The sequence below is a fragment of the Amia ocellicauda genome, chromosome 10 (assembly GCF_036373705.1).
Source record: "Amia ocellicauda isolate fAmiCal2 chromosome 10, fAmiCal2.hap1, whole genome shotgun sequence".
NCBI classification, from domain to species: Eukaryota; Metazoa; Chordata; class Actinopteri; order Amiiformes; family Amiidae; genus Amia; species Amia ocellicauda.
This window is the reverse complement of record NC_089859.1, coordinates 16,184,615-16,212,345: the sequence shown is the minus strand read 5'-3', so window position 1 is coordinate 16,212,345 and position 27,731 is coordinate 16,184,615. Positions and strand designations below refer to the sequence as shown.

General features: G+C 44.8%; 2 protein-coding genes across 3 annotated transcripts; one reads left to right on the top strand and one right to left on the bottom strand.

Moving 5' to 3' along the window:
* Positions 1 to 297: 297 nt before the first annotated feature.
* Positions 298 to 9,757, bottom strand: snx12 (sorting nexin 12). 2 transcript variants are annotated; one of them, XM_066715239.1, is made up of 5 exons: positions 9,533 to 9,757; positions 5,409 to 5,504; positions 5,139 to 5,263; positions 4,261 to 4,351; positions 298 to 2,069 (listed from the first exon to the last, which is right to left on the bottom strand). In XM_066715239.1, the coding sequence occupies exons 1-5, from the start codon at positions 9,695 to 9,697 to the stop codon at positions 2,061 to 2,063; spliced, it is 486 nt and encodes a 161-aa protein (XP_066571336.1). In that variant the 5' UTR covers positions 9,698 to 9,757; the 3' UTR covers positions 298 to 2,060. The 2 variants fall into 2 exon arrangements, with proteins under 2 accessions (XP_066571336.1, XP_066571335.1); XM_066715238.1 differs by lacking the exon at positions 298 to 2,069 and having other exon boundaries at positions 4,249 to 4,351.
* A 2,934-nt stretch (positions 9,758 to 12,691) lies between these two features.
* On the top strand, positions 12,692 to 26,431 carry foxo4 (forkhead box O4). Its single transcript, XM_066715237.1, has 3 exons — positions 12,692 to 15,046; positions 16,311 to 17,811; positions 18,098 to 26,431. The coding sequence occupies exons 1-2, from the start codon at positions 14,606 to 14,608 to the stop codon at positions 17,784 to 17,786; spliced, it is 1,917 nt and encodes a 638-aa protein (XP_066571334.1). The 5' UTR covers positions 12,692 to 14,605; the 3' UTR covers positions 17,787 to 17,811; positions 18,098 to 26,431.
* Positions 26,432 to 27,731: the final 1,300 nt, after the last annotated feature.

Genomic DNA, 27,731 nt, shown 5'->3' with positions numbered 1-27,731 from the left:
TTGGGGTGGCATTGACAAAGTAGTTTATAACACTGCTGATGATTATAATTCGTAGTTCCCCTTAGACACCTTTCAGAGTCACATGTTCCCAATTTTCATGATGTGTCGACTACACTGCAGCTCCAGAGAACTCCAGCACCTTCCTTGGCACAGAATTGCAGATCTGCGGTGTTGGCGACTCTGATGCATTTCTAAAGCCCACATGGAAAGCCTGTATCACACACTGGTGCTGCTGTATGTGCAGCAGCTCACAGTTTACACACAAGACAGATACAAAATCAAAAAAAGAAAACAATCTTGTCGGGTTTTCACAGTGGTTTAATATGAACACGATTATCTGACATTACATTTCTTGACAGCAGATCTGAGACAACAATGCCATTTTCTTTTTCTTTTTTAATAAAGCCCAGACTTAAATTCACAGCAGTTACATATGTGAAAAGGTGGCTAAATAATAAAAGGATACGAATATATATTTATATAAGGATCATGTAGTAACAGCATGTTTATATAAAACGTCTCTGTAGTTGAACAGGGGGGGTGGGGGGGGGTAGGTGGTGAAGGAAGACGTCCCATTTTCTAGTTTAATTTGTATTTATTTTTTGGGGTTTGCCAGTACAGGAACAGATCACCAACACTAGCACCCACAATGCATCACTGCATGTCTTATTTCAGCCTTGCCTGGCTCTGTCTGCTGAAGACAGGAGGGCTCCCTCATAAGCGAGACCAAAGATTGTACAATTAGGCAAAAGAGGGGCAACACTGGTTGACAGGGATTGTTTGATTACTTACTCGAGGTAGCAAGTAAAAAACAAGCACAGAGGAATGTCGTTGCATAAACTGGCACATTTGAGTTTCTGTGAGGAGTGATCTGAGGGGGTATCCCGAGCCAGACCAATGTTTTGCCCTAGTGTCTTTCAGCTGGAGGCAAGCTCAACATTTTAAAGGATTCACCTTTTTTTCCCCATATATATATATATATATATATATATATATATATATATATATATATATATATATTGGTTGGTATATTTATTAATCACTCTGCTGATTTGGAGATTTTAAGAGTAGGATGCAAAATCGGTACAATGTCAGGAGAACAGGGATCACTGAGAAACCCCACCCTGCAGCTGCTCAAGGGCGAGGGGCTGAGAGGCCAAACAGGAGGTGTATTGTACTTGAATTGCATTGTTGTTGCGTCAGCTAGATCTCGACTGCTGGGTTGATTTGTCATTGGACAGGAAGGACAGGCAGCACTCATAGCAATGGGGGCAGAGGTTGGGAAAGGGGATGCAGACGGGAGGGGGAGGTTAGTCTATTTATTTATATATATAATATATATATATATATATATATATATATATATATATATATATATATATTCATTATTTTAAAGCAATCTTGTAGAGCATGTACTATACCCCAAAGCCCATGCTTGCTCTGAAGCATAACATTTTTGCATTTGTGCGAGTGTGGGTGCAGGTGGGCACCAACAGTCAGCCCCCCATAACAACATACACACCATCTGAGTGGAGATGTACACACATAGCAGGAAGTGCTGACAAAGCCTGGTCATCAGGGGCACTCAAAAGAAGAGGAGAAAAAAACTTGAATTGGAAAAGATGACAGAAGGAGGAGGAGGAAGGCAGAGGAGGAAGGGTCTGAAGCATAGGAGTTTGGAAGAGGGATGTCTGAACTGCTGGTACCCAGTAGCTGTCACAACGATAGTGTGGCAACATATATTATAAAGCTGTGAGCAAACGGGTTTAAGTAGGCCAAGATCTTTCAAGGTGTAGCAGAATGCATGCCTCTCCCTGCCGCCAGGGTGCGCCACTTCCCCACGTTCATACACACACAGTGACATAGAGCGACAGGACAGGCATTCTGCCAACCTTGATGGTATATATATATATATACATTATTTACATATACATACAGACAAAACAAAGAGCTGAGTGCAGTTTGTTGGATCACCTGTTGTTGAGTCGGCATTGGCTTTACCGTGATGAGAGAATAAAAGGAACAGCTAGGCCCTGGCTCGAATGCACAGCTTCTCTGGATCACTGGTGCTAGATTCAAAATGAAATTGAATAAGATTAAATTTTCTTTTTTTGTTCTTGTGTGCGTGTTTGTTGGGAGAGTTGAGACAACATTAAAACAAATTGTCAAAGATTATCAATACAAGTATGAGGCACCCTTGTGAAGGTCTAATGTCTCTAGCCTCCTTTTTACGGGAAAGCAAGGGCACAGTTATCCCCCCCTCCACCCGTGTATGTTAAGCAAGACTCCAAAAGATTTGTTTCTCCGAACAGGAATTCAAAATTAGCAGCAACCCAGCTTGCAGACCTGACACCTAAACCATGCCTCAGTAGCAACCATCACGAGAATACTCTGCCATGTTAAACACTGGCAAATGAGCCCCCAAAAAAGGCGTGTGTGTGTATATATATTACACACACACACACACACACACACACACACACACACACACAGTTAATATAGTCACCCGAGTTTGTAGCTTAGATACCCAAAAGTGGTATATTAATATTTCAGAGTCCTTACACCCCAAGCAAAGTAAGTGTCCAATACAAATACGCTAAAGAAGGAGCAATGGGCACAGGGTTGAAACCTTATCAATGCCAGTCACATTTTGCTCTTTAAGAGGGGTGTGATGATGGTGATGGCGATGATCAAGATGAAGGCAATAGGCTATGAACCCCAGTGAGGCTGGGTGGCTGGGATTGCGGCTGGCTGCTGCCCATTTCCAATCCTGGTTGCACTAAACAGTTAAGGCTATCTGGAGAAAGCAAAACATGTGTAAGACAAGAGGCCTTGCTGCCATGGATGTGTTTATAACAACTACACAAAGCTAAACTGTGACATGAAAACAACCCCCCCCACCACCCCCGACAGTTGCAGGAAGAGAAAATTATATATTAGTCATGTAAAGCACCGCATCATGAAAGAGACAGAAGAAGATTCAACCACCTGCCTGCAATGACCTTGGTTTTCTCTATTTTCCAATCAGAAAAACAGCCTACAGTAGATAATGTTCAAGTCAATATCATCAAATGGCGTGTGCCAAGACCTAACTGCCACGCGGATATACCCCAGTGCTGTAAGGGGACAGTGTCAGTGTGAGTCCAGCTAAGGATTACCCATGATCCTAGTGATGTGTGCTTCTCTCATCCAGGCCTCACTCACTCCACAGTACTGCTCACTGTACATTTGTTCTCACTTGCCATGTAACTCGTCACATAGTTGTAGATCGTCCTCTCTTTCAGATTTTTACCAAGCTGGATTCTATTAGCATATATAATATATAGTATTTTTTTTTAATTGTTGTATTGTTTTGCTCCCTTCTCCACCTAGATGTGCTACCAAGAAATCCATCAGTTACTTGCAGGAAAGATATGGTCCTGTGTTTAACAGCAGAACACTGAACTCTTTGGAAAAAATGCAACGAGTCTAGTGTGACATTCTGGACACGGGAGGCCAGGGGCCAACTCCTCTTTCTCCACAGGATGAAATGCTCTTTTAGGCGAAGCCTCGAGTCGAGAGAGCCCCTCCCTCCGCAACCCCTGTTTGTACCTCAACCTCCAGCTGATCGGTGAAGGCAAAAGAGTTCCTTCACCCCCAAACTCAGCTGGGGAGAGTCAGTCAAGCATGCCATCGCAGGACCTCTATATCAATCTGCGAAAGGAAGTGAGCAGGCAGGAGGGGAAGTGGGCAGCAGGTGACGAGGCCGAGTACAGCCCAGGGCCCTCTGGCTCCTCACAGACTTAACAGAACCCACTGCCACCTCCACAGGGCTCACTTTGCAGCTGATGATAATAATGATAATAATAATATGTCAATCCATGGATCCACATGTTATACTCAGGGTCTCACTGCATTAACTGCTGGACCACAACTGTATCAACAACCTGACTGCTCTGTGTACTAATCCCAAACCACCCCCCCTATTTACAAAATAACACACACACACACACACACACACACACACAAACAAGGAAGAAATCCAGTACCCCCCCGCCCTGAAATAATACTAACAAAGCAAAACAAAGAGAGATAAATAAAAAAGCAGGTCTAGAAATGAAAGCCGCTTTTGTTTTTCTATTTTTTCTTAAACTGTTGTTTTTATTTTTTATATTTATATATAATTATATATATTTTAGTGTAAAAATAAATGTTATTTTGCGCAGGTGGAAGGGTGGAATGGAAGAAAAGAGTGGAGAGCGGCGCCCCCTACTGGCGTACTTTTCCAGGGATGTAGTTCCGGTCAATGCTCTCCTCCTGGAGGAACATGTGCAGACAGCGCTCGTTCTGTGCCAGGGGGTGTCCTGCGATCCTGAGCACACACAGAGAGAGGGGCGGGGGGGGGGTGGCGACACACTGGTTAGAGCACACGCACACACAGATAGAGAGAGGGGGGGCACTCACTCTCACACTCAATTGGCATTCATGCAGCACCCACAGAGTGTTGGGCATGTCCACAGGACACACAGCCAGGAAAGGGAAATGAACAGTCCTGAACCAACTGGGCAAAACAGCACTATCAACCCAGAGCCCCAAATAGCAGGGTTTGTGTAGTTTTCGACAAATGCAAAAGCTGATTAAAGTCTTTACAAGTATTGCCACACTGTCTGTCTATACACACCTCAACTGTGGAGGACGAGAGGAAGTCTCACCCAGTATTTACATAATTTGAGTTAGGGGGGGGGCACTATAGCCACACTGCAGTGCCAGCACAGGAAATGCAAAAACAGCACAGACCAGAGGAAGTCGTGCGTGTACTTGAATGTGGTTTTAGTTTGTGAAATACTCATCACAGCAAACCACTGCATTAAAGTTCATCAGTTAGAGCAGGGGACCGGACTTCAAATTCAATCAATAAATCATGCATCGCATTGAGGCTTCAAACGTATGAAGAAAAGAAAAAAAAAAAACTAAACTTTTTCCTCACCTGGAAAAGCTCTTCCTGGCAGAGAGCAGCATGCTTGAGTGACTATACACCTCTCCCTGCTTACATACTGGCGTGCAAGTGTGCAAGAATGTTATTGTGTACGAGTCTCTGTGCGAGTGTCTAATTATGTGCCTGTGTGGGCAGCTGGCAAGCCAGGCCGGGCCGAGTGTACCTGTTGATGAACTGCTCGAGGCCCAGCCTCCGCTCCTCGATGAAGGACTCCTCGAAGATGCCCTCGTCTCCTCGGAAGGGCAGCTGTCTCTTCAGGGCTTTCCCAGGCAGAGGGGGCACCACAATCTGCCACACAAACAAGCAGCACCATTACACACACACCACCACTTTTCTCCCACCCTATACATGCCCAGTGCTGTCACACTATCACCTCCACATACACACACGCACACATTTATGGTGCCATCACAGAGGAGAGACACTGCCTTACCTTACTGTCTCTCTCCAGCTCATTCTTTAACCACTCAAAGTCGCTGTACCGTCTCCGGACACAAGACTCCTTCAGCTTGAAGATGGGGAGGTTTGTCTGTGGAAGAGACCAGCACTGCACTCAGAACCTAAAACCCACAGTTCCACTTGTCGAACAATACTTGGATACAAATACAACAACTAAGATGAGAAAAAACCACCACCTCAAGGGAAACATTACAGAACTATGGGAGAAAAAATAATACACTAACAGCATACAGAGCTACAGCTATCAGATACACCTCCAAGTTCCACGTGTCACAGCAGAGATGCAAAGAGTCTGACGTTTTTTACCTTCATAACGCAATGTATTTATTAGCAAAAGCCCTTAAGCCCTTAATAGCGCCTGCAAAATAAAACAGATTTCACAAAATATACTGTGCACATCATAATGAACACAAAAGGAGGTACATTCTACAATATAAATCCAAATTTAAGTAAACAAATCCACAACAACGGACAACGATGTTGAGGGGTAGTTTAAAAACAAGGGGGAAAGCATCAACAGCCACACCTGTGCTGTGTGCAGTGGGGTCCCAAAAGGCCTAATTACCCATAGCACAGAAGCAGTTACAGGACAGTTGAGCTAAAACCATTTATTTACACAATTAATTAATTCTGCAATTCAGACAACTGACTGTTCTGATGAATCATGCATGCTCAGTCTGACACCATCCCCTCTGCAGACTTAAGATGCATTAAGACAGCATTAACCTTGTCTGGGCAGGAAGGATGCATTTATGCACATATCTTTCCCTTGAGGTTTAATACTAGATGTTAGAGGAGAAAAAAAGTGAATTAAAGTATTCAGATGTGCTGGGCTTTGTTCTTTCCCATTTTACACTCATTAAATATCCACAGTGACTCAGGGTAATGTTATTGTTTTCTCAGGAATGCCAGTGAAGCCCAATAACCCGCTCTGCTAGGCAAATCCTTCCTCCTTCTAGTGTTTTGTGCTTCCACAGTGTCGTGATTTGGAAAGAACAAGCAGCACACTACACTGAACTTCACCTGATCCAGCACAGCAGGGGTCTGCAGAGTCAAGGCATCTATCAACTTACCAATGCAAACACAAAAATTGCATGCGTGCACACGTACGCACGTTTCCTACACAGAAAATAAAGTTGTCTTCATACGCACGACGCTGTGCATCGTTGGAACACTTGACCAGCGCCTAAACTCAAAAGCGGCACCTCATAAACAGCGCCACTACGGAGGCAACTGAACACATCACACGCACAAGCCATCGCCGAGGTGGCACATGGCAGCCACACTAACCCTGCACCTCTTCATTCGAGTCTCCAGCCCTGGACACTCCCCAAGCTGTAAGATTAAGGCACAGTGCGCCTTTCCTTCCTTGATAAGCTGCTTGTCTCCTTGCTCTGCCATCTCCACCCTGCCTGCCTGTCTGACTGCCAATTGCTTCCCAGCCTCTTTGCACAGGAAGAAGCAGGGCCAACAGGGCCCGAGGTCTCTCCACTCTCTCCTCAGACTGCACTGCTTTAAGAAAAAAACAGGTTAGCATCCCTCCTGAGCAACTGGAGTGTTTTCAGACTGTGTTGGTCTGTGTGTGAGAGTGTGAGTGTGTATGTGTGCCCTAGAGTGAACCCTGCTGCCACTTACAGGTTAGGCATCACAGCTTCATGAAAGAAGACCCTGGGGGCCGGGGGGGGGGCTTTGGGGGTAGCAAGCTTTCCCTATCTAATAACATTTTGTTGCTGCAGATTTCAAAAAAGGGATACATTTGAAAAATAAGAACAAAAAACAACAAGCAGGTCATTACAGAAAGCCCAGGGGAAACAGATTTCTAATCCGAACAAAACAAAACATACACGGCCCGCTCTCCTACCACTACTTTGATGCAAGGCCGCCGCAACCGCACAATGCCAGGCCTCCCTGCCTCCAGTTAAATCAATCACCTCACCCGCTGACCAAATAGCCAGGAAGGAGAAACAGACTCCCATCACACGGACACCTGACCCCTTTCACATTGTAGAAGCCAAGGCCTCCGGTACAAACTGCACCCCTCACATGAGTAAATATAAGTGGATATGCCCAATATTGACTACACATAGGTCCATGCAAATTTAATCCAAAATAGGTCTAGTAACACAGCAGCCTACAAACTGATAAAACCTGGAAAGAACAGTGCAACCGCAAGTGCCATTTCCAATTCCTCATTCTGTGCAGCTACATTCGTTTTCTGAGGAGACCACTGGGATTTCCTCATTCCCTGCTGCACTACAGCACTTTCTGTTTTGGATGATTTTAGAGGAAGCAGACCCAGAGGAAAACACAGATAAGCCATCACACCACACTTGGGGGAGCAGAGAGTCCACTGAATTCTCCTCCTTCTGAATCTCCCCCAGATTATGTTGTAACGCCTTCTAATAACTCTTGTGCAAAATAGCTATAATAAATAAATAAAACCCCCACTGACCCAACCCTGAAGAAACCAGGACCAGATGACTGAGGAATTTAATGCCCCCTTTTCCACAATTCCCTTCCCGCCCCACTGACACTAAATATAGCGACATCTGTGAGCAGTTAACGCTCTCTCCTTGCCCGATACCCCACTTTTCCCGTAAAGGAAGCAGGTTACATGGCTTGCACGGATTTGAAGGAATGAATTTAAGACTGGTGTTTTCACTGAGCGAAGTACACCCCCTCCCATCCCTCTCAAAACCATAATCGTCCATCTTTGTCTAAAGTCAGGTCTATCACAGGTTTGATTTTTGGAGAGGAGGTTCACTGGTGCAGAAGAGAAAGAGAAAGACAGGGGGAGGGACGTCGAGGGAGAACTGGGTGCTGTGATTAGTGATGACAAGGCAGGCGCTGCAGAATATACTGGCCACATTATTCTCCCCGTCTGCAGAGGAGGACAGGGAGTTTGTTGCAGCTTGCAACCTTCTCCAGATCTGTAGCAACTTCCAGGACGATAAGCCGGAATGAGAATCCAATGAAACTCAACTGGCTTTCACCCAAACCGTGTATGCGATGGATTTGACATTTTGACATGCGATTTTAATTGCACTATTTCAACACACGGTTTTAGAGGCGCATAACTATGGGACCCACAACCAAAAGGAAAGTGGAAAAATCAAATATAGCACGTCGGTTTAAGACGCGTACTTTGCCCTGTTGAGATCGAAGTTACAGTGCAATGTGCTGACGCGTTTTAAAACCTGCACAAATAAGAAACTTATTTAAACTGTTCACAATCCTGACAGGTCAGGACAGGAAGCGAGATGTAATGCATAATTATTATAAGATATCATTAGACGTACTTATCCCTGTTGTTATCCCAATTTTGGGAATCAAAAGTCGACAGAAAACAATCCCTTCAGATCCCACTGAAAAACGGGGAGACCGCACACACATTTTGAAACTGGGGCAATCCATTAGTGTCCCACGGCACATTTCTCCACAACCCCAGAGTTGAAAAGGCAACTCCTTCCCAGTCCCGATGTGCCCGCATTACCAGCACAATCATGTCGTAATCGCCGGCCATCAGAAACGGCTATTTATCGGCTCCGACCGCATCCGTGGTCCATTAAATCTGCAGCAGCGAGAGAAAACAGCAATTTCCCCTCCACTCGGCTTGCCTGCCGTGACAGAGGCAGTACCCACCCAAACCGAGTCACAGATCCGACCGCCTGAGGGGGATCTGTACTACACGAATTATATGCTCATTTTCTGCCCGTATCCCCGACCCCGACCCCTGCTTCTCTCCTCCTCCCCCACCCCCATCTTCCCTCCTCTCCTCCCTGTAACAGGCCTGCTGTAGATCCACGATCTTGCTTTTTTATGATTTCCTTTCAAACAAAGATCTTTCTAGAGCTCAGGCTTCCAGCTGACATTCACTAAGGCTGTTTTTTTACCGTATATTTCACCGCTATATATGAATTAAACTTCTGCAGCTACAGCTGTTGTCTAAAGGCGAACAATATTTCTGAATTATTTTGAACAACCCTCCAGTGCTGATTTTTCACCCCCCTTCAAACTCGTAGGCCCGATACACATCCTCGGGCTCGATTTCTGCATCCCCACCCCCATTCCAATCATCACCTACACCGCTCAACTCACCCGCATCCGCACTTCGTAGGTGGTAAAGCGGTTCCTCCCTACCCCGATGGTCTGTGGGTCGTAAACGTCTATTTCCAGAAAGTTACTAGGAGGCCCGTAGGCGTCCGTGAGGTCCTGAGGTTTGGAGTTTAACCGGCGAGTGTCAGCTACTGTAGGCTCCGACATTTTCAGCTTCGAGCAGCCACCCCGGGGTCCGCGAAGGCAGCGAGACAGCAGCAGAGTAGAGTAGACCCGCCCCCTCCGCAGCACCCTGGCCAATGGGCATCGAGGAATCGCTGTAACCCCGCCCCTTATTTTGACAGGAGGTCATTTCAGCCTATAGACAGAAAGAACATACCAGACAGCCCGCTGGAAAAAGTGGTCGACTTTGCCTTAACCAATTAGAAATATGAAGCGTAAAAATACAAATACCAGCCGACTTTGCGTCTAAAAAACTACAAATACTGTTCTGCAGTATTTTTCGACAAAAACACATGGAAGAGCGCATCCTGGTGGGCGGAAGAGTAAAGGCCTGGATTTTTAGTTAATTACTGTATTTAATATTATTTATGTATTTGCTTAGGCTGTGCTAAAGAGCTACTTATAATATTTACAAAGCACTTAAAATATTTTTTAATAATATTTACAAAACATATTGCAATAATTGCAAATATTAACACAATATAATTATATTATAATTATAAATCAACTTCAAAATATGGCACATGATTGAATTACCACTTTTTACAGATCTGGCATCCTGTTCATGCTAGTGCTATGCACCCTGAAGGAAAAAGCTGCCAACAGATCACCACCCCAGGCACCTTTTTTTGTCTGTGCTGTGGTTTGTGTTGGGTTTTCAGTCTTGCTCAGTGAGTCGCCAGCTGCTCCAGCACACTTCCTGCCCGAGAGCAGCTGTTTATTAAGAAGGATGATTGACAGATGGGGTGCATTTTCGCGTTTCGACCACAACACAAGCAGGTTAATCCAGCTTTGACCAAGAACTTGTGACTGTAACCGTAGCGCAAAAACGGAGCATTACAGCAATTAAGAGCAGTTTAGCACTCCAGTGGTTTTGCACCTATGCCCCCGTTTTAACGCTTTATTTTATAGTGATTACCTAAGCTATCTTGTCTGCAATTCTGAGCTATTAGTACTAGAACTAAGAGGTATGGACTTGTATATTATATTAACTGTATATTTTACCTGCATTTCTGTAATTTTGAAACTGTAATTGTATTATGCTTGATAATATTGTACTGCACTGTTGCACATTTGTATTGCTCAGGTATCCACATGGTATTACACGACCATGAACCGAGAAAACCGCAAACACACAAGTACACAACCTGATGACCTGGTCATAGCAGGAGAACGCACCCATGATTGACTTGGTTTTTACTGACAAACTCTTATAGATATATAGGACTACATAATACCTGGGTAACATCACTGCGATATAGAGATGAGTGAATAACATTACGTTAAAATTAAATGAATAAGTAAGCCATATGGGAGTGGTGGGTCCACAGATCTAGATTGTGGTAATAAATTACAAATACAACACCACTACAAACAAACTAATAAAAACATGTGTCTTTGGTCAAACTACCTTTGCTGCAGGAGAGCCCTGTAACCGTAGTGATAATGCACTGCATAATTCGGGAAGAATTCATGTTTCACGTTACTAGTTTAATTTTCATGTATGTATTTAACCATTTTACCCCTGGCGTAATTTAATATAGATATGTTTTTTCATCGAAAGCAACCCATATACATAGTCCATGGGAGGGGTGCAACTGTTCGGACGTGCAGAGTCACTGTTTAAGAAAGATAACCTACCCAGATCAATCAGTCACAGTCTGAAACAGCACCCTGCTAGTAGTAACCTGTCTTTAGAAGTGCGGATTTCCATACACCACAGCACACACTCAACTACAACAACGAGTGCAGGAGTGACATGTTATCGGTCGTGGGCTACAGAACACGATGTACATTTGATCAGGGCAAGTCAATAAAGGTGCAACCTCAGGGACATGACTGCGACACACCCCTTGTAGTAACTGGTGTGCCGTTCTTGCGTTAGTCCTATTTGTCAGAGCACAATTCTGCATATGAACCTTACATTGGAATAGCTCTGCGTAATTGCCTAATTGGCTTTTACTGTAGCTCTTATATACTAACTAGGACGTTAGATGTATTAAAATGCATGCATGCAAATTTATTTATTTTTCTTTTCTTGAGAGGGGGGTATCTAATATAAAATAATGTATCATAAATACTGCCTTAAATATTTGCATTGAACAGTTTAATTTCAATGTAATGTTAACGGTCTCTTGTAGGGAGGTATGCCCGTCTGTCTCTGTGTGTGTGTGTGTGCTGAAACTCCTCACTCGACACCGCAGATGAGCGTGCATTCAATCATGTTACGAAACCCAGATCTGCTTCCTCGTGGTTTTGGTTTTTCATCAAAGTTGCATCATGCTGCACCCCCCCGCCAGCCCCCACCCGCGCACTGCACAGCGGAAGCCAGTGCATCATGGGGCCTGTAGTTCTTTTTTTGTTTTGTTGTCCTTTTCGGATGAACCAAAATGCTAAATTGCTCCATTTAAGAACAAGTCCTAAATTGTCCTCCGTAATTTGAACGTGGGTTTATATTTTATTTCAAACGCATTCCACGTAATGCTAATGTGTAATTGAAAATAAAAAAAAGTTGGCGAATTTGGCATTTTTGCGCGAATGGCACCGAACCGTTGAGCTGCGCTCTGGGAAAAATGAAGAGCCGCGCATCAGCCACCGCAACCGCCGGGGAAATGTTAGTTTACTGTGCATTTTAAATGGTCATATTAAGTTATTTCTGAATGAAACTAAATACCAGACAAAAGGGGGAACGTGGACGTCACTGAGCAGCTGACAATAATACATACATACATGTATTCCCCAGTTCTGTCTTTCACATGGGACGCACTATTGGGAATTATACTGTGCCGTTACATGCTATTTCATTTATATTTAAAGTGTCTGCTTAGATTTTTTTTCACGTAGCATAAGGACACTTCACTGGCTTCCGTTATCCCTGCCAATTCATCGAGGCATCGCCTAGCGCCCCAACCCTATTCCCCTAGATACAGCACTACTGTACTTCCCTACTGTACCCAAGGGACTGCATTTCCCAGAATTCCTTCTCCCGGCTCCCTCCGCCACACCGGCGCAGTGCGTGCTGCTCCGCCGAGGTAAACAGACGTCAGTAGAAGGGAGTCTTCGTCGAGTCAAAACAAAACAACGCAGAACTACGAGCGGACAGAGAATTGGGGTTCCGCGGATCCGGGAATGAAATAAACACGGAGGGCGGATAAGGACGGGCTGCAGACCACCGGCCGGGGGGGGGAGGGACGCGGCTCCGTGGTCCCGCGGTGTAGCGCGAGGCATGGCGGGCGGGGGCACGCGGCAGCCCGGTGCACCGCGGACCTGAGCGAGGACGGCCCGCTCGCGCCTGCTGCTCCGGCATGTCCGGCGGCTCCGTCCGTGACTCGGCAAGCGCCACGGATTTGTCTTCATCTTGTTTTTCCGCCGTGTGGACTTTCGGCCAGCACTCCCGTGATGGGCCGTGTACTGTGAGAGAAGCGCCTCAGCGAGTAACTCGGGAAGGATTGGGGGAGCGCTTGCACCTAAGACAGCATACGCGATACTGCTTTTTATGAAATCATAATGCATGCATACATACAATAATTACTATTTTTAATTCTGCGATAGGCCTACCTATTCATACATAGAGACGTGTATTTTTATAGCGAATGAATGGTAGACCTTTGTTTAAATAATAATCGCTGCTCGTTGAACTGATTTCGATGGTCATAAACTTGAATCTGAGTTGGTTTGTCCTGGAGCGGTCTCCACGGAAAGGACTGGGCTGTTTTGGTCGCTTTTTGTCCGTGCATACTGAGGCGGTGCAGAAGCTGTCAATCACTCATTCCTTTGTAATACTGACCTACTATGGGACCGTAATCCTTTTTTTTACTGGGTGCACGGATTTGGTTTGTTTTTTTAAGTGTAGCACTAAAGCATTATTATATTACGCAAATTATAGCACTCTTGAAACCCGTACGAGGTTATGCAAATAAATATATTCATTTTTTAAGTTTTAAAATACAGAAAAGTACAGTTAAACTCCCATTGAATCGATTTTTCATATTTTGTATAATTAATACTATTTTTTAGTTTTTAACCAGTTGAGATTTTCTTGAAATATTAATCAAATTGAATTTATTTTTCTATCCTTAAAATAACGTGTTGGGAAAATGTACTGCTAGTGCAGAAAACTTGACATTGTGTTTTTTTTTGGGGGGGGGGGTTGCATGCATGTTTGCGACCAAATCTTTATTTGTATCCAATATATTGATATAAAGTATTGATTATTGTAAAACAATCTTATAGAATCAGTATTCTAGTTTTCGTCGTCCAAATGTTGTTTTGTATGCGTGCAGACCAATGCCCAGATGTTTTGATGCGCATTCCTCTTAGATGAGTTCCCTTTGTTCTTTTTATATAAACTAACAAAACCCCTGATCAGACTTCTCCTCTGCCCTCCAGTAAAGCGAGAGATTTTACTATTAAGAAGATTATTTATTCCTTTTAATCTCCCGGCGGAGGATTAGTTGACGCTATATTGGTGGATCCAGATTATAGTAAATCTTTACGACCAGCTACTCGCATATTATTACATTAAGTAGGAAGCGCTTTGTGTTGGGATATGCAAGAGTCACTTAGCTGTAGCATTACAAAAACACACGGGGGACGTCAGGAAGTTTAGACTCTTCTGTAATTTAGGGATAAATGGTGCATTGATACTAACAACGCCTTATTCGGCTGTCCGGTGTTTTTATTTTATTTTAAACAAACAATATATATTGCAGTAAAAACCTTTTTAATATTTTTTAAATATTAGGTTTTTTTTAAATCATTTTTTGTATCAAGGGTGCACTTAGCTTTGCATGCGTTTTTTCCCATTTCGATTTTTTACTATTATTATTTGTATAGTTTCTCCATCCATTCTTATATACAGATAAGCAAGTTGGACAGAAATACTCGTGGACTATGGAGGAGGAAAAGGTATCACCGATGGTAGACATCGACCCGGACTTTGAGCCGCAAAGCCGGCCGAGGTCTTGCACATGGCCTCTACCCAGGCCTGATATCTCCACTGTCAAACAGGAGGGAGCGGATGGGGCGGAGTCGGCTGCTGGGACTCCGCCCGCCGACGAGGAAAAGCAGGAGCCGCTACCAATCATTTCCGAGCCTGAGAAGGTGGTCTTTCCAGAAGGCGGGGCTGCAGTTGGGGTGGGCGGGGTCACCCCAAGGAAGGGCTCCTCCCGCCGCAATGCCTGGGGTAACCAGTCCTATGCAGATCTCATCAGCCAAGCCATCGAGAACTCGCCGGAGAAACGACTCACTCTGGCCCAGATCTATGACTGGATGGTCAAAACCGTGCCTTACTTCAAGGATAAAGGAGACAGCAACAGTTCCGCAGGGTGGAAGGTAATATCTGAAAACACATACACACTCACACTCACATGCACAAACTCACATCTGTCATATCCAAATGAGCCGCCCCCTCACAACAGTTAATATTGTCCAGTTTCACAAATGTGGTACAAATACCCACCGGGTCCTGCTAGATGCCCCAGGCCAAGGTGAGCACAGGATACAGGTGTGTGTGTTTTCTTCTCTGGGCAGTTGGACACATCATATCTGCTCATTTTAGCAAGTAGATTTCTGTAGTGCTGTCTCTATCAATACATAAACACTGCTCATATGACACCAGGGTGACCTTTCTGATCGCCACCTGTACTTTTTTGGCACTTGTAATGCATGCATTAATTTCTTTGTAGTTGTTTTATTGTTATCCTTGTCATGTGTGCATGTAGGATACTGTAAGGCGTTGTTTGTAAAAGCCATGCAAACTGTCTTTGATAAATGCACCTGCTAAATAATAATAATACAAATACTGTGTTATTAATAATAATAACAACAACACATACATGCATAGATAAAAGTCATTCTATTGATCCCAGTATTTACCCAGTGAGGGGCACATTGCCTCTTACACCATGTCATGTGTCTCCCGTCTGCCCGTGGTAGTGAGTGACTGCCTCCCCAGCTGATAAGCAGGGTAGCCCCTCTCTCATGACATTGGGTCCATGAGTGTTACACTGTCTAGCATTCTCACTGCCTGTCAGTGAAAGCCTTCCTGCTTAAGCCTTTACAGCATTTGTACGGCCCCTGGCCCATGTCTGTCAGAGTGACACGTGCCTCTGGACAAAGTGCAATGAGCTGCCACCCAGCTGAGTGAGTAATAATCTGAGCTGCTGTGTGCTATCGATCGCCTTCCACAGCAGCCACCCCGGCCAACATTGTGCATTTTCATTATCGACATGGCATGCGGACTGTATTGATCAGATGCTGTTTGTGTGTCAGGGTTTGCTCTTGGCACCTCAGACAACCCTCCACAACCACATAGGCCACTTTCCCATCACCTCCACCTCACCTTTGACACCGATACGTACCGAAGTGAGTGTTATTCCCTATGATTGTTGGGTTATAATGCAGCATAATAAACAATGTGCATCTGCCACTGTTATTATAAGTTACTTTAAATGTGCCTCGTACGATATTTTCCATCAAGGTATATGTTTTTAATATGCCTTGACACAACTGCTGTTGAGGACCTTCACATGCCCCTCCTGCTGACACCCGCACTTACTTGTTCTGTTTTCTGTTTCCACACCCTTTCCGAATTCAGAATTCAATCCGTCACAACCTGTCCCTGCACAACAAATTCCTGCGGGTGCACAATGAGTCGACGGGGAAGAGCTCCTGGTGGATGCTGAACCCTGAGGGGGGGAAGAGCGGCAAGGCCCCCCGCCGCCGCGCCGCCTCCATGGACAACAGCAGCAAGCTTCTGAAGAGCCGCATGCGCGCCAAGCAGACCAAGAAGCAGGCCGCCGGGGGCGCAGCAGGAGCCCTGCAAGGGGCAGCGGACGGCACGGGTGGTGGGGCGGACAGCCCCGGCTCGTCCCAGCAGCAGTTCCCTAAGTGGGGTGTGAACAGCAGCAGCCCCTCCTCCCGGGGCAGCCTGGATGACCCGGACATGTGGACCAGCTTCCGGCCACGCACCAGCTCCAACGCCAGTACCCTGAGCGGCCGGCTGTCCCCCATCGCGCCCGGCCACGAGGACGAGGACGAGCTGCCCGATGATGACCTGCATTCCGCGCTGGCCACTTACTCTGCCGGCAACGTGCCGCCCACGCTCACCGAGACGCTCATGGAAGAGCTGGACCTGATTGATGGCCTGACCCTCGTGACCTCCCAGCAGGGCAGCACTCCTAGTACGGCCCCCCCTGCTGGGGGCAACCCCACGCCACTGCCCTCTGCCGCCACCCTGCTGTCCCGGAGCTCCGGCTTCCCGGCCTACCGCCCTCTGCAGGCTGGACAGGCACTGCAGCAGCAGGCGCCCAGCGTGGCACAGTCCCAGACGGCCGCCCCCTCAGCCCCGCAGGGTGGCAGCAGCAGCTCCAGCACTACCTCCAGCTTCGGCAACTCCCTGTTCAACCCACTGACCGGCAACGGGGGCTCCAGCGGCAGGGGGGGCCACTTCAGTGGTCATGTGCCCTCCAGCCTGGAAGCCCTGCTGACTTCCGACTCCCCACCCCCCAGTGACGTCATGATGACCCAGGTGGACCCTCTGATGGCCAACCAGGGTGCCACCAACCTGCTGATCCTGGGAGGGCAGCTAGGGGGCCGGGGGGGGAAAGTTCCCTCCCTAGAGCAGAACTCTGTCACTGCCATGTCTCTGCAGCAGCAGCAGCAGCAGCAGCAGCAGCAGAGGTCCCAACTGGGCAATTCCCCCCAGCAGATGGCACTGGGAATGCTGCTGCCGGTGCTGGGCCAGGATTCTGCCCATCTGTCAGCTGCCCATTCTGCCACACCGTCCGCAGGGCTGCTGTTGGGGGGGATGCCCCCATCTGCCACCAGCCTCCCTGCCGTAGGTCCCTTCGGGGGCTCCGGCTGCTTCCTACCCAGCCAAGACAAGCTGCCCACCGACCTGGACATTGACATGTTCACGGAGAACCTGGACTGCGACGTGGATTACATCATCAACAGCGACCTCATGGACGGTGAAGGCATCGATTTCAACTTCGACCCCATCCTTCCCAGCAATCAGAGCTACCCCAACACCTCTGCCCAGGGCTCGGCCCACAGTTGGGTGCCCAGTTAATGCCCCATCCTCCAGTCTGCACCAGGTGGGTAGCGAGCTCGGTCCCTTTTGCCTCTTCCTTCCTCAGATGTTCTTCTACCAGCGTAAAATACGCATTTGAATTTCGAAAAACAAAACACTACGACAGTGGACATGCTTCCTGTTTCCCACAAACACTCATCCACACAAACACACTCACTCACAGACATGGTTTAACCACATGGGCTTGTTTATCATTACTCTGCCCCCTCTGTGTGGGGCTCTCCTCGCAGGCCACAGTAAAGTCGTCTTTTGTTATTCTGAAGTCCCCTCCTCTTCCTTCTTGTTTGCAGGACAGGTTCTCCAGAGACTCGCCATGCCCTCCACCCCCACCAGGATGGAGCACTGGAGGGTGACAGTGAGGAAGGAAAACTCTGCCAGCATCCCCTCTGGGAAATATCCAAGGTTTACTGAAGACACATCGCCAAAATCTCTGCTCTGTTAGATTTGTACACCCGTCGGATTTAAAAAAAATATATATATATTGTGGAGGAGGTGGGTTTAGTGGAAGTTATTTATGATACGATTCATTTTTCCTTTTTGTTTTATGAACAAAACAAAACAAAACAGGACCAGCCTCTTTGTGCCACATGCCAACTGTACAGCAGTCACTTGCTTCATGATCAAATCTTCAAGAGGCCTGCAGGGAGAAGGCTGGAGGAGGCAGGCGCCTGTGCCCAGACACACATACTGCAGCAGGGGTACATGGATACCCCGATCAATACCAGCCAGCGGATTGATTTGCAGAAAACGCTTAATTTTAGATGGCCTTTTTACTTGTTTTTTTTTTTAACTCCGCTCAGTAGAAGAGAAGAGTGGAGACCGCTCCACATTCTTCTTTGCACGAAAGTGACTGTTGGTGCTTTATTTGAATTTGAACATTCCTCTATTTCCCCACCTGCCTTCCCTCTCTACCTCTCTCTCTCTTACACACACGCACTTTCATTCTCATATCAGCCAAACTGATCAGCCATAACATTATGACCACTGACAGGTGAAGTGAATAACACTGATAATCTCGTTATCATGGCACCTGTCAGTGGGTGGGATATATTAGGCAGCAAGTGAACATTTTGTCATCAAATTTGGATCTGAGCGACTTTGACAAGGGCCAAATTGTGATGGCTAGACGACTGGGTCAGAGCATCTCCAAAACTGCAGCTCTTGTGGGGTGTTCCTGGTCTGCAGTGGTCAGTACCTATGAAAAGTGTCCAAGGAAGGAAAAGCGGTGAACCGGTGACAGGGTCATGGGCGGCCAAGGCTCACTGATGCACCTGGGGAGCGACGGCTGGCCCGTGTGGTCCGATCCAACAGACGAGCTACTGTAGCTCAAATTGCTGAGAAAGTTAATGCTGGTTTTGATAGAAAGGTGTCAGAACACACAGTGCATCGCAGTTTGTTGCGTATGGGGCTGCGTAGCCGCAGACCAGTCAGGGTGCCCATGCTGACCCCTGTCCACTGCCCAAAGCGCCTACAATGGGCACGTCAGCATCAGAACTGGACCACGGAGCAATGGAAGAAGGTGGCCTGGTCTGATGAATCACGAGTTCAAGGTGTTGACTTGGCCTCCAAATTCCCCAGATCTCAATCCAATCGAGCATCTGTGGGATGTGCTGGACAAACAAGTCCGATCCATGGAGGCCCCACCTCGCAACTTACAGGACTTAAAGGATCTGTTGCTGACGTCTTGGTGCCAGATCCCACAGCACACCTTCAGAGGTCTAGTGGAGTCCATGCCTCGACGGGTCAGGTCTGTTTTGGCGGCAAAAGGGGGACCAACACAATATTAGGCAGGTGGTCATGATGTTATGGCTGATCGGTTTACAGTACAGTACAGTCACGATTGATCTAACTAATTGGCCGACCAGGCTGATAGAAACTCATGAGATTTTCTAACCTCGTGTCATAGATGATGTCTGAAAAAACTAAAACAGTACAGCATAATAAATACACAAGTAACTATCATTTGACATAAATAACCTTTTTTAAATGGTTCTTCCCCTTTGTCAGTTATTATAGAAGGGATAAGCACTGTGAGGAGAATCAAAGTCAGCAACATTATTAAAGACTGCAATACACCGCACCCTACAAAGGTCTGGACTGAAACGGCTGGTCCCTGAAGCTCAGTGTGAGGAGCCATGCCACGCCAGGCTGTGTTATCCCATAGCCGGTGGAGTCTTTCCATACTGTTTGCAATAACACAGTGCTGTATAGAGTTTTGACAGTGGTTTCTGTGAGGCAGTTAGGAACTTCCAGATTTCGAAACTGTGTATTTGAAACTTTGTGACTGTACTGTACATGCAAATTTAAAAACACAAAGATAAAAGTCCCTCTGTATTTCTGGTTACGGTTTGAAATGGGGTGGGTGGGAAAATTCTGGAGATATCGTAGTCAGATTCAATCCTGTTGCATTTATAAAATGCTCTAAACGTATCATGTTTTGGCATACATATTGATCCTTATTAAAACATTAAATTGACCTAATTTTGATGATAGCACTCCCATGTGGCAAATTTAGTTTGTCACTTCTGGTGTCACCCGAAGCCTCCCACAGGCCATCGCTGTTCACAGAACCCCATCTATTTCACCCAAACAAAACTCTGGTCTGCCTGCTTTGAGCCATATTTGGCACACAGGTTGAGAGAGCAATTACAGGAACACAAAAACAGAGTGCAAGAGATGTGAAGAGAGAGAGAAACTGGGGCCTGATCCCTGCAGCCATGGGTTGTGAAATACTTTGGGTAGTAAGACTCCATTTGGGCTCCAGATGCAAATGAGCGAATCAGAGAGACAGGGCATTGGCACCTGTTTGTGAAGGTCAGACTGCAGCTGACATGGGAGAAGGAAACTGACCAGCTGCACTCAACCTGGAGGCATTTCAGACACACACACACACAAACACACAGATACTGTGTTAGTCAGACCCTGAGTCAGACGTTGAAACACACGCACAGACACTGACACACCCTGACACACACTCACACACACTTGCACACACACAGGCACTGACACAGAGAGAGAGAGACAGCTGAAACATGGCGAGAGGGTGCGGATGACTTGAGTTCTCATGTCCGCAGTCTGTCCTTGGGCAACTTATTTTCCTGGTTCTTTTTTTTTCTTTATTTTTAACGAAACCCTATTGCCAGTTTTTGTTCTCCCGTTTTCTTGCCAATTTTTTTTATTTATCAGTGGTACGAATTTGGGCATCCTGGTCATTAGATTACAAAACAGGATAACAACACCAAGAAAAGAAACAATGAAACAAAAGGAACAGAACGCAACAATAGCAAACCAGCAGGGGCCGGTGCTGTGATAGGCCATGATTGTTATTCATGATCGTATTCATCCTTGGCATTGTGAGCACCCGGCTGACTGCTTATTCAGCGGATATGAAGTGTGATGGCTGAATTACTGAACTGGCATGAAGATATTCTGCCTGAATTGGAGTGCGTGGAGCTTTGGTCACCTGAGTGGCAGAGCAGCCTGACGTGACGTGACGTGACGTGTGAGATGTGAACTGTGACTGTGGTGAACATACTTTTAACTCGACAAAGGGCATTTGGTGGACATCTTTACCCAAAGGTGATTGGTGATGGGGTCAGTGTTTGATTTTTATGATGATGATTGCTATTATTATTGCTGTTATTTTTTGTTTTTTAAATCACAGGACACCCCCCAACAATGCAACTGCAGAACCTACTGTGTGTTCTAGAGCGCTCATTGAACCATTTGGTTCTAGAACCCAGCCCCACTGAACCACTCAGCAGAAGTGGGTTTAATGCACAGGGGTTTGCTTTGATTCTCTTCTTGACATGCTCGGTGTAAATAGTGTGCAAAAAACAGAAGAAGAAAAAAGGAAAAGGTACCATTCTGTTTAAACGTTTTGTATTAAAAAGTAAAAAAATAATAATAATCTCACACACACACACATACTCACAAATTCACACGAGGCAGCTCCTAAAATAGAGTTTACAGCCTTTCTTGTATGACGAGGAAATGGCTGATTCTGAAATCGAAATATTTCCTATTACGCTGATTATTATTACATATTTCATACTAACCATTTTCTAAGAAATAAATAAATGAAAAAGTATATTTGATTATAATCGTACTAGGAGAGACGGATGAAAGTTATCTGAAAAATCGCATTAACAGATTGAAATATATTAATGATTTTTTTTAAACAGAAAAGAATATAATTTCAGATCATTTTTAGCAGTCATTTTTATATCCTTTATATTGTGTATAAGACTAAATACATGTAGATTTGTACATAAACCAAAGGAACACTAACTCACTACGTACTGAATGGGAGCGGTGGAGTGAAAAGTATTTTTTCGGCATTTATAAGCTTAAAAGTTTGTTTTAAAAGTAAATCAGTGAAGAACCAAAGCAGGCTTCTTTGGGGTTGGGGGACTTGTTAGCTTGAGGAGAAACTTTTTCTTGCAGTGAACAAAACAGGTCATTTTAAGCCTGCTGGCAGCTGGGTAGTCTTTCCAGCATGAAAAACACACAAACGGTCCTAAATGACGGGGAACAAGTACTTTGGTCCCGACAGTCACTGGTTTTATTCACAACATTTTTCTAATTGATATTGATCGGGACGGCCTGGGAGTTTTACTTGGTGGGGGCTTCTCAGAATGTCCATCGCAGGACGTTGCTCCTCTATGCACCTGCTCTTCTGGGAGTCAAAGTCGTTTTAATTTTCTTTTATTTCAACAAATAAATGCATAAAACAAACAGATGAAAAACACTCTGTATATATGTACCACCATCTTAATGGTGGATTTACTTTCCTGAGTTTCCCCCAAGAAAACAAAACAAACAAAATAAAACAACCAAGCACACAAAAGCTGGTTTGAAGCACTAACATTGATGTATCGACGCTACACGTCGGGCCTCTGGCATTGTTGTTTGAGTATGAGGACTATGCATCTTTAGCACCCTACCCCCACTACTATGAAAAACAACAAAGCAAAAAAAAAAAAAAAAAAAAGTGCAATTTGCCTTTTGACATTTCTGTGAAATTCTAGCGCAGGCCTCAGAAGACAGGTGTAGAGCTGTAGTTTGGGCCCCAGGGAGGAGGGGAGTATATAGGCGTATTGGTCGTATCAGTAAAGTATCAGCACTTGAGTGAATCTGTTTGGCACTTTTTGGTTCCCCAGACCAGGCAGTTTATACGTGCCTGGTCTGGTAGGGATAAGAGTAAAGAGGGACACACATTCCAAAAAATGAAGCAACTGCTGATAATCTCAACTGTCAAGTTCACTTGAAGCTCAGCTGTGGAGTGCCCCCTGCTCTGCATCCTGTTAGTGATTATTTTTAAGCAAATTTAGTTTTTCCTCCAACATCTCAGTAGACAGACTGTTAAATAAATAAATAGATATAGAGATAACGATTCTAAATTAAAGTCAGATGTGCTTAAATGTTGACTTGCCATTAACTCTCAGGGTGGTTAAAATAATAATGATAAAACTGTTTGGGGGTGATTACATTTATTAAATATGGAAATATAATAAATAATTGAATAAACAGTAAATATTTTTTATATGTGACTTTGAAAAAGGGAGAATTAATTAAATATATATATATATATATATATATATATATAGGCTGGAATTTGTGAAGCCTTTATTTGTTTACAACAACACAGCGGATGCAGCAAGGCAATGTGTGATGGGGGACGGGGGGCCAATTTTCAATGGCTGTGTTGCTCTTCATCACTCACTCACAGTGGATGGCTGTAGACTGTAAATAGCATTACTACCATTTATACTAGTGTTATTATTACTACAATTACTTTATTAATATTGTTTTCCAGTTCGGGTTTGTTTCTGGGATACGGATGACGGTAAAACTCATTCAAACTACAGCCTAACTTTCACATCAGGGCCGTCCACAACATTTTTTTTTTTTTTTTTGGTTTGGAGTCTGCAGAAATATTTTTCTCTTAGAAGGAAAGAAACACACCAGACCTGGTCACCTGGCAGCTGTGGCCCCTGAAGTGTCTGCAGGGGCCCAGCTGCTGTCAGGGCTGTTAGTGTCTCACTTAAGAGGCTGTGCAAGGCAGGACTTCGAGGGGCCTGCTGTCCACAGATCCTCGGAGCCAAGCGCCCGAAAGCCCTTGGGTGAAAGCAGTGACACTTCCAAGAGGCAGCTGCAGGTTTGTCCCCTCGGACACAACACAGAAAATAGGGGCCTGTCTCCTGTCTTAAAATGTCTGATTGCACTTAGAAAAATAAAAACAAAATCCTGTTTTCGTCACATGCACACACAAAATAATTTCCTGGCTCATTGTCTTGCATCTATTTTGCAGCGTCAGGTCTAGTTTGTGTCCTCCATGTAGTGCCTGGGCAGCAGTGCCATGTTGTCCCGCCTGACTGCCCAGGTGCTGTGGTTGTGCTACCCTTCCCCGGCGTGATGAGGTTCTGTTCCTGTCCAACGCAGCCTCCTTTGCAAAAAAAAAACAGAACTCACTTGGATGTTGTATATTGATTGTGAGAAACTGTCCAGAGACACTAATTCTACAGTTTTATCAGAGCAAGTCATTTAGATATAGTTTTTACTTTTATCAGTTTTTCATTATTTGGGGAAAATGTTGTAACTAGTTTTGCCCTACAGGGGCGATTTCCTGATCTGTTCGCTCCCAATCCAAATCTTTTACTGCCTCCTTTTTTAACTTGAGTCTTCTTTCCTCTTTTTCCTTAAGTAGAATTGTTTATCCAGACTGATTATTATAATTATTACTATTACTATTATTTTTTTAATTCCCAAAGGTAGCAGTAGCAGCTAGAATAAACTGTTCTAGTAGCATGTGTTTGTAAATTCTCAGCCTACAAAACTAAACCGTTTTTTTCTTTCTTGCTTTCAACAAGTGACGCCCGTAGCACTGCTTATGCAGCAGTGGTGGGCAGCCTGTTCCCAGAGGGCTGCAGTCAGTCCTGCAGGTTCTGTGCCTCTCTCCCTACATACCCCGCCGACTCATGACACAGGAAGTGATGCTCGGTTGGTTCACGTTAGCAAATAAACGGTTTAGTGGAGGAGGAACAGAAACTGAGACACCATGGTCCCCACCTGCAGGACCACAGCTCCCCGCCACGCCTTTGTATAAGATAGGAGCCGAATGCCAGAAAGACAGGCAGGCCACACGTGACACCAGTTCTTTTCAGAAGTTAGTTTTTTAACTGAAGAAAAGCGGCATGGCTGGTCCAGTCCTAATGGACCGAAGGGGGGACTGGTTTGCACTCCATCTCAGGTCTTAATTGGTTAATTGGAGTCACAGAATTTAAATAGTCCGTTCCAGTCTTTAGTCTTTTAGTCTTTTTTTTTGTTTGTTTGTTTTGCATTGCAAGGACATTTTGCAAAAACGGTGATGAGATGACTGTAAGCAGGTGACTGTGCACATTGCGACAGATGATGATTTGCAACTGCTGCGGGTCCCAAGTCAGAAGTCATTACCCAACGGCAGACACCGCCTTGATTTAAATATAGTCTCATCACACCCAGGCGTTCACAGGCCAAGCCCAAGGCCTTTCGATTTGTGACTGGCGCAACCAGCTCTTGCACTTACAATAGTACTGGAATTAATTATCTTTCAATCATACGCTTAACGAGCTGTGCCAAAACCCTAAGCCATAATGGATTTTAATGGTTGGTAAAGGGTGTATAAAGTTCAAAGAAAAGGCCTGGGTTTGCTCAAAATGTCAAACACAATTGAAGTAATGATTTCTTCTTTGGGACACTGAGAGCTGGTGAATCAGAAACACACACACACAAACGAAAAAATGCAGGACACCCCAGGGTATAGGAGTGAATATCAATGCTATTTCCTTTTTATTTGATTTATTTTTATTAGGTTTTTCATGATTAGATTTTAACTGCTTTTTGATTTAGTCACTTCCACTTGACTAACAGGAATAATTCTGCAACAAAACGAGAGCAGAAAAAAAACAATGCTTGGACTACCCTATGTGTGTAGCTCCTCCTGGGAAACACCATTTGAATGTTTTACAGTTATTTGATCCTTTTTTGGGGAGTTTTGCTTGTTTGTTGTGTTCATGCCACTGTGCTAGGAACCTGTCCTTCTGAACTGCTCGAATTGGATGTTGTGTAGTGTCCCCTCAGTAGGTCCATTGGGCTATGTGTGTGGCTGTGGAGAGGTTGTGAACTTTAACCCCTGAATCACTGCTTTTTGGCCACACCTGACAAACATATGCAGGAATTTTGTTATTTGTTTTTATTTTTGCCAGTATTTGTTTTGTGTATTAATATATATATATTTTTTTCATGTTTTGTATATGATTTCTTCTTTCAAACAAGTTGAAAAGTAGTGAGTTTTATTCTAGTTTACCAAGAGAATTGTAACCATCCCATTTGATTATGCATTGTGTTAGTTTTTTTGGGGGGGGTGATGTTGGGGTGGGGGAGTTAAATTGTGCGTAGCCAATATCTGTTTCAATCTAATTCATTACTATAATTCAGGTTGTCTTTTTTTTTTGGCGGGGGGGAGGTTCTGATCACAGATCTCACTTTACATATTGTAAAGTTATCCAGAGGCTCCAATCTGAACCAAGTTTGAAAAAAGAAATTGGAATTGTTAACACATTAAATTGATTTTTTTATTGAGACATTGTTTCTCCTTTCGTGTCTCTCAGTTAAAGAGGTCTTATAAAGGGGTGAAGACCAGTTTATTCACAGGTTGGGTTGGGACAGGGCTCCCATCTGTGTGCTCGGGTGTCCAGTCCCACTGGAGCTCCAGTGACTCCATTGACATCGTGTTTGTTAATCAATTTAAGGGATCAAAGATATTAATCAATATCTGACATTGCTTTAAGGTGTAAAATCAATGTGTGTGTGGCAGAGTATGAATGTGTATGTCTGTGTGTTGTGTGTGTGAGTTTCTATGTTGTGTATGTGTCTACAGCTCTTTTAAAGTGATGAAACCCCTCTCATGGGTCAACAGTATCACTTCTGTGTCTTTTTTTATATAAGAACATAAGAAAGTTTACCAACGATAGGAGGCCATTCGACCCATTGTGCTTGTTTGGTGTCCATTAATAACTAAGTAATCCAAGGATCCTATCCAGTCTATTTTTCAGGGTTCCCACATGTCCTTGAAATCCTTGAAAGTTTGTGAATTTGAGAGAAACAAAATCAAGGCCTTGAATGTTTTTGAAAATAGACATAAATAGACATGGGTCATTGAAAGTGCTTGAATTTATATATTTTGTGCAAGAATAGAAATTGAAGTTTGTTTGATTTTTTTTTTTACTTGCACATTCAAGCCTCTCTGTTTTTAAATGTTGTCTGTGAGCTTCTATAAAGCCTGCTAGTTGTCTTTATAAAAATTCTCAGTGGTGTAACAGTAATTAACCTTGATCCATGTTGGGTCCTTGAATTTGAGGGAATTGGGCCTGGAAAGTCCTTGAATTTGATGTTTAAGAAGGTGTGGGAACCCTGATTTTTAAATGTTCGCAAATTTTCAGCTTCTACCACATCGCTGGGGAGTTTGTTCAGATTGTGACGCCTCTCTGTGTGAAGAAGTGTCTCCTGTTTTTAGTCTTGAATGCCTTTGAAGCCCAATTTCCATTTGTGTCCCCGGGTGCGTGTGTCCCTGCTGATCTGGAAAAGCTCCTCTGTTCTGATGTGGTTGAGGGGTCGGGGGGGTTCTAGAACCCTGGGAAGGGTTAAAATAACCTCAGTGCCCTAGATGTTTCTAGAAGAGAACAGCACAGCCTGAGACACTGACATTGAGAGTCCAGGCAGCTGCTCTTTTTGAGTTTCAAGAAGAATGAGAGGGAGAGAGAAGCAAGGACCCTGTTTTTCCCTACCAGACAATGGGGGCGAGCAAGCAGAGAGGGAGAGAGAGGAAGGGAAAGGGGGTGGGGAGTTTTGAGGGCTGCGGGGTGTTGAGGGAGCTGTTTTGTA